This window comes from Condylura cristata, unplaced genomic scaffold, assembly GCF_000260355.1.
Source record: "Condylura cristata isolate star-nosed mole 26May11 unplaced genomic scaffold, ConCri1.0 scaffold00008, whole genome shotgun sequence".
NCBI classification, from domain to species: domain Eukaryota; kingdom Metazoa; phylum Chordata; class Mammalia; order Eulipotyphla; family Talpidae; genus Condylura; species Condylura cristata.
The window spans coordinates 56,676,263-56,688,995 of record NW_004567109.1 but is presented as its reverse complement, the minus strand read 5'-3'; the positions used below and the strand labels follow the sequence as shown (position 1 = coordinate 56,688,995).

General features: G+C 40.1%; 1 protein-coding gene across 1 annotated transcript in view; it reads right to left on the bottom strand.

Moving 5' to 3' along the window:
• The window catches only part of DOCK2 (dedicator of cytokinesis 2), a 394,233-nt gene that overhangs the window by 332,738 nt on the left and 48,762 nt on the right, over nt 1-12,733 (bottom strand). Inside the window, exons 12-16 of the mRNA XM_004679543.2 lie at nt 11,890-11,971; nt 5,189-5,324; nt 2,684-2,759; nt 1,780-1,856; nt 1,067-1,192 (exon numbers count right to left, since the gene is read on the bottom strand). Of these exons, the coding sequence (XP_004679600.1) occupies nt 1,067-1,192; nt 1,780-1,856; nt 2,684-2,759; nt 5,189-5,324; nt 11,890-11,971 (497 nt within the window). The remainder of the gene's footprint in view (nt 1-1,066; nt 1,193-1,779; nt 1,857-2,683; nt 2,760-5,188; nt 5,325-11,889; nt 11,972-12,733) is intronic.

The window sequence follows — 12,733 nt, the reverse complement described above, 5'->3', positions numbered from 1 at the left end:
GGGAAGAGGATAGACTGACTTAGTATGTATCCTAAGAGCAGTCGGGGAGAAGTACAAGGATGATCATCAGGAGTTGGGGGAAGATAAGAATTAAAAATCCCCCAGGGGACTGCACAAAGAATTGAAATCTCAGGTAAAGCAGTATGTTGAATACAGTACAGGTCTCTAATGGATTACCATTCAACTGCAGGAAAATGAAATCAGGTAGAGTCCAAAAGGTAAGCTTAAGAAAGGCAACTTTCTGGCCCTCCCTGGTGGCGCAGCGGGTTAAAGTACAACACTGAGAATCTAAAGCCGCTTCCGCATGAGTTCGATTCCCGCCTGCCCCGGAGGTGACCACATGGAGTGGCAGACCTCTCCTGACCCACCCGCTGCTCCCCTCAGCAGTGTGCTTCATCGATCTGCCTGTTCTGCTCCCCACTCTGTCTCTGGTGAAGCCTCTCACCGCCTCTGAGCCTCTGGCCTGTACCCCAGTTCTGTATGCACAAATAAATAAATCTTAAAAAAAGAAAAGGCAACTTTCAAAGGAGTGTTACCACATAATATCATTTGTTTTTCTTTTCTAACATAGGCACTTGGAAAATGTTAATAGTAGTGATTACTTCTGGAGACAAAGATCTGAAAGAATTTTTAAGGTATCACTTTATACTTTTTCATCCTATTTGAATATTTTAAAATGAGAATGGATTTTTTGGGTAAAAAAAAAAAATAGTTGTAAAATGTAAGAGAAAGACAATATTCCCCTGGAATATCGGGGTTATTCTATGGAATGGGGTTATTCTATATGTAGTAAAATAGAATGTTATCTGTGATGAATAAGTGATCAAGCATGTTGCAGAAACTATAGAAAGTGTGAAACAGAATAATACAAAGAGCATGTGTGTATGAGTTTGTGCTTAATATGTAATTGTGTAGATGATTTTTGGATGTACAGAAATTGTTTTCAGGGGCTACCTTCAGGGAGAAAAGTGGACAAAGGCAGTAGAAAAGGAAGGAGTTAATTCTTTAAGAAAAACTGGATTTGACGAACTGGACACTCCCTGCCCTGCCCAGGTAAAAGCCAAACCTGGCATGATGATCTCCGGGAAGCCCAGCTTCCTGGCCACCACAGTGGTCCTGTCCACCAGATGCGGATAGTCCTTACGGATCTGAATGATGTCACCCACGAGCATCTTCATGGTCACCCAGAGGCCTAGAAAAGAACATTCATTGAGAAACCACCTTTTTCAAGGTGTTCTCTCAGTCTTACCCTTCCACCATTTATCTCCTTGATCTTTTTCTTGAGGAGACTACTGGCAGAAGAGACAGACAACAATAGATGCAGTGACCTGGCCCTGGGGGGAGGAAGTGGTATAGGTGAGGTTTCTGGAGTGAGTCACCTCTGGGTTTGAATCCCACTGGTTACTTCTAGCTGTGTCAGCTTCTGTCAAATTATCCTGCCTCTCCATGTCCAGCATTTGTAAAGTGTGGCTGATTCCATTATCTTACAGGACTGGAAGGATGAAATCAAACAAAGAAACATATCAAAGTGCCTGGCACACAGGAGGTAGTCAGGATGTTATCAGTTCTCTGTTCCTTTGGACACTAGGGCAGGCATCCCATTTGTTTTAGGTGATGTGGTTTCTGTCTCTGTATAGATCACATGTTCCTATTCTTCACAGTAGTCTCGCCTGAAGGAAGGCTATGTTTCCAGAATTAAGGATTTGGACTAATTGCTGCAGAGTCAGGGGTTCCCAGGCTGGAGTCAGGGCCAATCAAGTCAGTGACTTAGTTTTGTACCTTGCCCTCCACTGTCTCCCTTGGAGGCTGTAACTTTGCTCAGTAAGCTGTGTAGGAAGTCATTTTCAGCAGTCACCCTGGAAAGGAAAAGACAGTGAAAAATTCTAAGGTGGTACCCTCATACCATTCCAGATGCTCCAGAAAGTAGCTAGCTCATCCTAAAGCCTTAGGTGACCGGTGAGCCCGCCTCTGCCAGCACTGGGAATGCTGTATTACAAAGTATTTCCTTAAAAGTACTTCTCTCAGAGCCTCAAAATGAGTATCTGTTCAGCAAGGCAGCAAAGTCTTAAGCTGTACCTACGAAGACCTTTAAACAGGGTCTCTGACAATATCTGGAACAAACCACCATTCTTCTTGCACCATGCTTAAGGAGGCAAAATAAAAACAACGCTCTGAATCCTGTGCTTTTGTAGATTTATTTGTAGAACAAGAAAAGAACATTTACCTTCCTTGCTAGGCTCCTTTCAGGTCATGGGTATTTCCACCCACAAGACCAGGTTTAGATTCCCTGTTCTATAAACCACTATTTTGCTCATGGTTCCTGTCTGACTTGTGATAAACACATTAATCTGTTGTTAGTTCTTTGTTTAATTCCTCATCTAAATATGTGATCCACAAAGACAGGCATATGGGTCTTGTCCACCACTTTATCACCTATGTGTAGCACAGCACCTAGTCATCTGCCAGTTTTAGCCAGTCTGTTAAACAGATAATGTTTGTGAGTGAAGGGGTGGAGAGCTGCTAGTTCTGGGAACATTACACTAAGGCTCTCGTTCTCATTCTTCCTCCCTCCAGGGATCCCATCGTCTATCACATTCAGATAACACATTAACTCTGCTATCCAGTGGTCCTCCATGAGAATGGGTATGCTCTAAAATAATTAAGGAAATGGGAGATCTCTCACGGATGAAATGGAATGAAGTGCTGCTTTTCTTCGTCACTCTCTGCTTTTCCTTTGATGATATCTGTTATATCCATAACTAGGAAGAGAAGAAAAGAGAGGTGAGTTAATGGTTTAAATTCCTCCTGATCTCAGCAAGGGGTGACAATGAGATGAAATTAGAAGGCAGATTAATTCAGAAAAGCCTGAAATGGCAAGTAAGCCAGATCAGACATTCCATAGACTGTGGCTCATCACGTGCAAGGCCCAACAAACACCTCTGAACAAAGCCCTTTAGGAGACCAGAAAGCCTGCTACAAGGCACAGAAACATCCACCAGCTCATGGTTTAGCAGCGGCTAAGAGGAAGGAGTAAAAGCAGTGGCTGTGGAATTAGTAACTTGGTTTGGATTTGACAGACGTAGTATTGCATGTCTATAGTGCCTACAAAATGCACATGTAGCATCTGGCTGGGGATCTGAGATTCTAAAGAAACCTATTCACTCTCTTTTTATAAACATGTTCACTCACACAGACACGTAACTCTCAGATCTTGCAATTCCAGAGGGATCCTGGATCCCCTGAAACTTCCCATTAATAGTAAGCTTCCATCACAGGCCAATAAAACCAAGGTAGAAAACTGCATGAGAGCAAGGCTTATAGAAATGAGGGGACAGAAGCATTCTGGGGAAAACTGATCAGACTCAAAACTCTAGTAATACAAACTGCCTCAGTTACTCTAGCACCTTGTCTGACATCAATAAAATTGCTTGGTAAATAATCTACCTCAAGAAGGACTTAAGGAAGAGAAGAAGGAGATGAAGGAAAAGTGTTTGATCCTACTAGCATTCATTCTTTTGAATTACCCTGACCCTTCCCTTGTTCTCAATGAGAATGATTATAGTTATTCATTTGATGTGGCCTAGCCCAGCACAGAGTGATAGCTACTGCCTAGAGTAAGTGCTTTGGAGGATACGCACATGACATATATGTTTAAGCTCCTAGGGTTCCTGATGGGCCTGAAGTAAAGAGGTGATCTCATGCTCCTGGATTGTTAAATTGGTAGGATGCAAGCATATAACAGCTGGATGATATTTTGCCAACTAATTACACAGCCATATTTACAATAAGCCAGCAAAGGGTCATTGCGTTGAAAGACAAAGAAATAAATTCATTTGAGTTTTTGGATCCAGCTATGCCTAAGCATTCAATTACACAAGATTTCTGTCCCCTAAAACCAAGAGAGGGAAGACTACAGCTAGAAACAAAGGCTCACTTTTAAGTAAGGTAAAAGGATCCTTGCTGCCTTAACCAAGACACTGTGGGGTCAGAAGAGTCCATCCTGTAGAATTGGAGCATTTAAGAACAGGTTATAGAGCAACTATATTAAGTCAGAAGGTGACTACAAACCTAGGAAAAATATTTGCCTGAGATCTGTTATCTAGAAACACACCAGGTTTAAAAAACATCTAATTCAGCTTAACTGCTCCACTGCTTTGTAAGTAGTACCAAGGGACTAGATGGTTCGTGATTAGACAAGATATGTGAATCCAAAGTGAGATGCCTGAATACTGGGTTAGATATAGGAGACAGGATTAACAGTGGCATACAACTAAATGTTTCTATTTTAATAAAAACAATAAAATGTTTGCTGTTTCCAAAGATTTCAATTGTTTCAGGAAAAAAAATAAAATGTGCTCTTATTTAAATAAAGTGGGTTAATCAAAAGAAAATATAAGTCCAAGTGATAGTCAAAACAAAAGTCATGAAGGCTTGGGAGAAATACAGAGATGATTTTGCTCTAAAGCAGGCTCAACTGGTCACATTGGCACTCCGATTGTCCACTTCACCTGGAATTCAGATATGTTGTTGGTGACTTATTCTGTGTACCTATATTTCTAGTCCTGGATATATTTTTAAAATGATTTGCTCCTTGGCCCTACCTGGTGGCACAGCAGGTTAAAGCACAGCACTGAGAAGCTTAAGTCACTTCCGCATGAGTTCAATCCCCGCCTGCCCTGGAGGAGATCCACCTGACGTGAGAGACCTCTCCTGACCCGCCTGCTGCTCCCCTCAGCAGTGTACTTCGTTGATCTGCCTGTTCTGCTTCCCACTCTGTCTATGGTGAATCCTCTCACCCTCCGCATCTCTGGCCTGTACCCCAGTTCTGTATGAATAAATAAATAAATAAATCTTAAAAAAAAAAAAAAAAGATTTGCTCCTCAATTAGATTCTGCCTGTATTGTTCTTCTTTCCCCCATAAGGTGGGGAGCAAAGGCACCAACTGTTAGATTTTGTGGTGATCCCGAGCTCCACTCCAGACATGGGATTCCATTATTCACTGTCTTCATTATAAATCTGGATTTACTCACTGATTATTTCAATTTAGAAATGCAGACACTAAGGGTTGCTTGGTATAAACTTTCAGTGGAAAGAGATACTAGGAGGTGAGGGAAAGAAATAATCTTTAAACTTAGGCCATTATACAATGTACATACCATTAGGTGTGTGGTATGTGGTATGTCATTACCTGCCACCCCGAAGGGCCGCCTCAGTCCTTGGGTAAACTTCTTTGCGTTGGCATCCTTAAGATCCATCTTCCCAACTCGGACTATTTGACAAATCAAATAAATTTTATCCCTGTTGAGGTCTTTGTTTCCAAGGTCCTGCAGGCCAGGAAACAGATAGTTTTAGACAAAGTGTGGAATGAAAAAAGTTGAAAAGGAAACTGCCTAAAAGTAAATTCTGGGGGTGTGCATAGCACTTAAGGACATGAATCAGTGACACAATTAGCCCTAAAAAAGGTAGAAAACTAAAACACAGCTAAGGAAGGTAAGGGTTATAAAAGAAACTGAGCGACAAACTTTGGTATTCAACCCCAATCATGCCAACTCAAACTGACAGGAAGAGAATGACAGAAGTACAATATCAGTTACACAGGCAGGGTACCTTATATTCCAAAAATAGCAGTCACTACAAATGACTTCCCATACCTCATCATCACTCAGCACCTCTAAAAGAGAGGCAAGAGAAAAAAGGTAGGCTCCCAACAGCTACCTCTTATATAGCATAGAATGTATGTGTGGCCCTCCCTGGTGGCACAGCAGGTTAAGGTGCAGCACTGCAAGTGTGCTGCAGCCACTTCAGTATGGTTTCAATCCCCAGTCCTGGAGTTGGCACAACATACCTTTCCTGACCCACCCACTGCTCCCCTCAGTAGTGTACTTTTGTCAATCTGCCTATTCTGCTCCCCACTATGTCTCTGGTGAATCTTCTCACCACCCTTGCACCTCTGGCCTGCACCCCAGTTCTGTATACATAAATAAATAAATCTTTTTTAAAAATGTATGTGTATATGTAAATATATACGTTATATATACATTATATATAATACACACATAGATACACACACACACACACGTACACATACCACTCAGGATTGTTGTGTTGTCACAGAACAACACAACTTAAATAGCTCAGAGATTACAACACAGCAGAACTTACTTCCAACTCAGGTTATAGGTATAATGGGAGGGGGCTTCACTGATTTACTAACTCTGGGAGCCTGACTGCTGGGTGAGGTATCTCAACAGATCAGGTGCTTCCACCGTACTCATAGTAAGTAGGTAAGGAAATGTAACAGCTCATTTACTGGCTCTTAAAGCTGTGACACCTCTGCTTACAAATCACTTCCACTCACATTCTATTGGCTAAACAAGGCCATGTGGTCCCCTTGAAGAGGGACAGTGAGCCTTGCTCAGAAGGAGGACTGCAACAACTGTTGAGCTAAACTGATGATTCATGCACTGTACTAAGTGTCCCATATGTCATCATCTTATCTGCTCCTTAACTCTCTAAAGATGATATTTTGCATCCCATTTATAGATGAGGAAATTGAAACACACACAAAGAAGCTAAGGGCTTCCCCAAGGTCACACATTAGCCCATGGAAACACAACCAGTTGCTATGATACCAGAAGTCCAGAAGCCTCACTGCTACTGTACTTTCTTCTTCTTCTGTGCTTTCTAGGCACAAAGGAAGGAACACTTCCACCTCAGTGTCTAACAACCTTTCTCAACTGCAAAAACTTTCATGATCCTGAGAACCCTTTCAGCCGGGAACAGCTGGAGAAAGAACGATTGGGCATGATATTGGCAACAGAGCAGTCCTGGGTCTGGTATCACTGGAGAACAGTTGCTTCCCCTGCAAGTTAGTCCTCCTAAAGGTATATGTACTTGGAAAAAGCTATTGCTCACAGAACAAGGTAGAAGCTCTCAGAGCCAGTGCCTCAGTCCACATTGTGCTCTTTTCTGCCTGTGAGCCAGCTAATCAGTAGATAAGTTTAGGCCTGATCCAAATGCCCCTACCTGACAAGTGGGTATGGTTTGCTTCTCCACAAACACATTTGTTTTTTCATACTCAAAGGCTTTTTAATCATTTTCATTTAATATTGATAAGAAATAGAGGATATGCATCTGAAAATCATTATACATGCCAAAAAGAGAGGAAGCAATATAGAATGTCCAATATGGAAAACTGGTATGTATTAACTACAAACCTTTCATTTCATAGAACAACGACAGCCTTACCTTAGTCTCAGCCATAGTCATAGTTTCAAAGAAAAGAATGAGAGCAAGGGAGGAAGAGCAATCTCTGTAGCTGGTGTGGAAGGAAGAAGATAATAAGATTATGCAGAATCTCTGGAAACAGACACAAGACCCTGATGTGGTCCACATTTTCCTGCCTTAGGACTGAGATGGTTAAATTTTGTGTTAATTTGGCTAAGTAATGGTGTCTAGTTGTTTGGTGAAGCACTAGTACAGATGATGCTCTGCAGATATTTTATAGATATGATCAGCCCCAATAATCAGTAGAGGAGTTTATACTGAATACTGTGGGTGAGTCTCATCCCATCCAGCTGACAGCCATAGAGCAAAATCTGAAGTGTTCCCAGAGAGGGAGGAGTTCTGCCTCAAAACTAATATGTTCTCCTGCCTCACTTTCTAGCTGAAGCCTGTTCTACAGGTTTCAAGCTTGCCAGCCCCCAAAATATCATGAACCAAATCATTAAATATATCTATATCCGTTGAGGTATTGTTTCCCCCCCTCCCCTCTGGAGAATGCTGACTAATACAAGGGCTATTCTTTCACTAGTTGGAGGAATGGACATGTGTTTGTCATTTGTCAGAGTCTCCCAACTGAGTAAGGAAAGAAGGAAGTTGGGGAGATGGGGCTTTGGCCCCCTCATTTTCATTCCTTGTCTTTCCCTATAAACATTTGAACTTTCATTTCCAATTATCTTATATACTGATGGTTGGATGGCCTGTGGCCTACTTGACTCCTTTCCAAATTCACCCTGAGAACACCTACAGACTCATCTTTTGAAGCTATTCACTACTTCACTTCATTCCCCCCAAACAATAGGAGATAACTATTCCCTATTTCCTATCCTTTTAATATTTATCTTACCTGGTTGATGTACAAGGTCCTACAAAATAATATATTTCCAGCTCTCCTACCCAACTGACTCTCCATTATTCTCCACATGTAAGTATTCTAATTTTACAACAATTATTTCTTTAATGCTCACAAATGCACAATTCTCACTTTAAAGTACATATCTGTATCTCTACCTAAAAATCTACCTCTTATTCCCCAGCCTTAAAAGTCCAAGTCTTTCTTCTTTTACAATAATCTCCATCCTTAATTATTTCTATCCTCCTATTATAAATATTCATATTTTGAAATATATAAATTAAGATTTATCCTATTTTTGAGAAATATCTAAATTGGTAACTTCCAGAGGCATTCCATTTGGAATAGATAGCTTGGCACTTGAAAGATTCCTGTCTAGATGTTATGAATGAATTGAGTTCTTGTATTATCATAAGCCCTAACACTGAGTACCTGAGGATGTAACTACAGTTGGAGACAAGGCCTTTAAAGAGGTGACTAAGCTGGCCCTCCCTGGTGGCGCAGCGGGTTAAAGCACAGCACTGCTGAGGCCACTTCCATATGAGTTCGATCCCAGCCTGCCCCGGAGGTGACTACATGGCGTAGCAGACCTCTCCTGACCTGTCCACTGCTCCCCTCAGCAGTGTACTTCATTGATCTGTCTGTTCTGCTCTGGTGAAGCCTCTCACAGCCCCTGAGCCTCTGGCCTGTACCCCAGCTCTGTACGCATAAATAAATAAATCTTAAAAAAAAAAAAAGAGGTGACTAAGCTAACCTGAGGTCATTAGTGTGAGTTCTAATCCAATATGACTGGTATTCTTATAACAATGACTGGTATTCTTATAACACGAGAAAAATTACACATAGACAAGGACAGAAGGAAGACCATGTAAAGATACAGGAAGAAGATGGCTATCTGTAAACTAAGAATAAAAGAAACCAACCCTACAGACATCTTATTTTTAAACTTCCAGCCTCCAAACAGTGAGAACATTAATTTCTATTATTTAAGTTACCCAATCTGTGACACTTCATAATGGCAGCCCTAGCAAACAAATACACTGGATCATTGCTGGATAAGCTCCCATTCTATGAACATATTTAGGCATCAGATTTTTAAAAGCTGGCTAAATAGAGGCCCTCAGCACTAGAGAATCTTAGGATGTTACATAAATAATAGCAGAATACTTCTGCCCAGGTTATTTTCTGAAGAAGTTTATAAAGAGGCAAACCTCCCTTAGAACCCCCAATCTATATTTCCCAATCATTTATAGTTTAGTTCTGCCAAACTCAGAAGCCTTGGGGAACATAAGACAGGACAATAGTGCCTAATACACACATCACCTGATTTAGTAATTCATCAGTATAGATATCTCCACTCTCTGAAAATGCAGTATTCTATAAAACATTCCCTAGGTTAAAATGGCATAAAGTGAAGAAGCAATTGAAATTTGATTTATATAGAAAAATTGTTGGAGTTCCCAGCTCAAAAACAACCAAATCATACTATAATACACACAAAATCTAAAATCACACTAACCTATAAAAAGAGGAATGGCATTATAAATACACAGCTTGTGTAAAGTCGTCCCTAGGGAAGGAGCTTGGAGGAGTCACTCCTACTGCTCAGGGTGCTGCTGCCTCTAGAAATGCTGCAGAAATAATGGTGAGTGCTAGTTGCACTGTTCACCTTTTGTTATAAAAGAAATGGTTCTTTTTTGGATTTCTTCTTGTTATGAAAAGCAGTTTATAATGTAGGCCTTTACAAAAGTGAAGTGAAAAGGTGAGAACTTTCAAAAACCAGAGGATACCTGCTTGTTCGTTGTTTCAAAAGTTTTCAGTTTCAAAAGTTCTTCTTATCATGTTAGTATTCTTTCATTTGTGTTACAGCAACCACAAGTGAAGATAAGTCATAGGATACCTTGAGGTATATGCTGCTCTCCTCTTACAGCACCAAGAAAGGTGAATACTTATAAAACAAACAAGAAGGGAAGTCCACCATCAATAAGATACAGGTGCCAGCCCCTCAATCTCTGTTCCCAATGGGGGAAAACAAAAAGAGCTAAAATCCAGAGCAAGAGAAATAATGCCAGTAAGATAGATGCAAGCGAAGTTGTACCTCCTCTTTAAGTCAAATATCACTGCGATGTTCAAATGAAAATTAACTCTCAGTCAAAACTCATCTTTTCATACTATACTAATAATACACATTGAATGGAGTGCCTTCTGACATTTTCTCCTATTCACTCATTTGCTTATTATCTGAATTCCTCTTATCACACCAGAGAATAGGAACCTATCAGATTATTCACTTCTGTAACCCCAGAACCTAGCACAGAAAAATAAATAGTGAGTACTCATTGGAGAGTTCTTGAATCAATAAAGGAAGCTAGTGTACCATGACTTTCCTTTTCCCAAAATGAAGACTCCCATCATTTCAAGAGAGGAAGTGTAGGCCTATTGAACCACTAAACCATGGTGCTCAAATTCACTTGCTCTGGAAAGAAAAAGTAGTGACACATTCCATGAAGGCAAAATCACATTCCCTTTAATATTAAGTGACACAAATGCATGTTTACATCACAAATTGGTTCTTTGCAAAATGAGCCACTGACTGATTCCCTGTCCCTCTCCCTCTCATGAAACATCTGTCTCCTGGTTTAATCAGGAAGTCCATGGGCCTCTCCTATTTACCAGGAAAATAAATAGGTTCCTCCTTCTAACTCATAATAAATAAACAATATGAGGCATATCAGTAGATACCAAGAAAACTTGGTCTAAGCAAATAAGACCTCTGATCTTATTCTATGCTTCTGGCTTGTTTTCAAGCCATAACAAACAAAATAAATCAGCTGCACTCCAATCTAATTGTGACATAACATAAGACATTGTATCTAATGGTCTGTGACTAGAAAATTATTGTAGAGCAAGGTAAATTAATCCAGCATGTAGGTCATTCCTGAATCAAGCTCATCGGTGTGGTCATTACCCAAATCCTCCCTGACACCACCTCTGTAATTTCCCTTGATACACAGGCAATGCAGTGAAAAAACCTTAAATGACATGCTCCCCAAAGAAGCATACAGAAAACACCAATATCCTTAGGTGTGTTAAGGTCACACTCTTAACATACCATCATGGAAATAGGACAAGAGAGAAAAGATAACAGTATTTCTTTCTTCCCACTGTTTCTCTTTTTCAGAGCAAAAAAAAATAAAAAGTCAGTTTCACTGTCACAAACAAATCATCCAAGTGACAATTAATTTCAACTTTTCTATATATGTCTTTCCTAGTGAGTATTAGTATTTGGAAGGAGGATTCTAGAGCCCAATAATATTTAGTCTTCTATGACTCAACTATATTAAGAATATCCAACTTACCAAAGTAGTCAATGTTCTAGGAAGATTTTTTTTCCTGATATATTTTAGAAAGATATCTATAAGATCTTAATCAAAGAAAGGACTCAGATTAACCATGAATTACCAGAAAATGAAAACAACTGCTATATTGAATTCACCTACATATTATGACTCAAAGAATTTTGTGCTTGTGTATATAGTGCTCTGCATGAATTCTCTGTGTGTACATGAGTGAGAAAGAAAATGGAAAAGAGTAAGAAAGAGGAGGAAATCCATCCTCCCAACCACTTCTCCAGGGTATATAGTCTTCTGCCTGCCAGAACATGGCTCTGCACTGAGGCCACACTTGCTCATCAACTGACCCATCTCATTTCTAAGAGCACAAAACAAGGTAAAGAGAAGATAGTGCACACCCACCGTGAAGACCACCTTCAGGTTGTTAAGCATCTCAATTTCCTTTGGGAAGCCTTTGCTGCCCCATCGTACCAGGTAGTTCTCACTGTTGGAAGAGGAGGGGCAATATATTACTGCCAGGAGCTTAACATCAGTAAGAATATTAACTAAGCATATACTGTGTGCCTGACATCATGAGGGCCACTGAGGACAAAGTAGTATTTGAGGCAGGTGTAGTCCTTCCCTCCAAGAAATCACTGCCCCAGTAAGAAGACAGATGTGAGACAAGCCGATTTACTAACATATGTGTATTTGCAACCTCTTTTCCTCCTCCATCTACTGAGCCAATTCTGCTCCCACTGCCTAGTATTTGTGAAGAGCAGCAATATCTTTGTAGGGGATATTGATAGTGGTGGAGATTTTAGTGTGATTTTCTAGATACTAAGACTGTATTTGCAAAAGATACTCAACATTAATAATCAGGAAAAAACAAATCCAAACCACAAGGAGGTATCTTCTCATATTCTCATACCTGTTACACCATTTATCATTAAAAAAAAAAAAGAAATAACAAGTGCTGGCAAGGATGTGATGATGTGATGTGGAAAAATGGAAACTCTGTGCATTGTTGCAGAATTGAAAACTGGTGCCATCACTACGGAAAACAATATGGAGGTTCCTCAACAAATTTAAAATAGAACTATAATGTGATATGTGATCTAACAATTTCATGGTGGATATATATATAAAATAAAACACTCATTTGAAAAAATATATGCACCCCCATGTACTTTGAGGTATTATTTACTCCAAGACATAGAATTTACCTAAGTTTTCTTCAATCGATACATGGACAAAGAAAATGTTA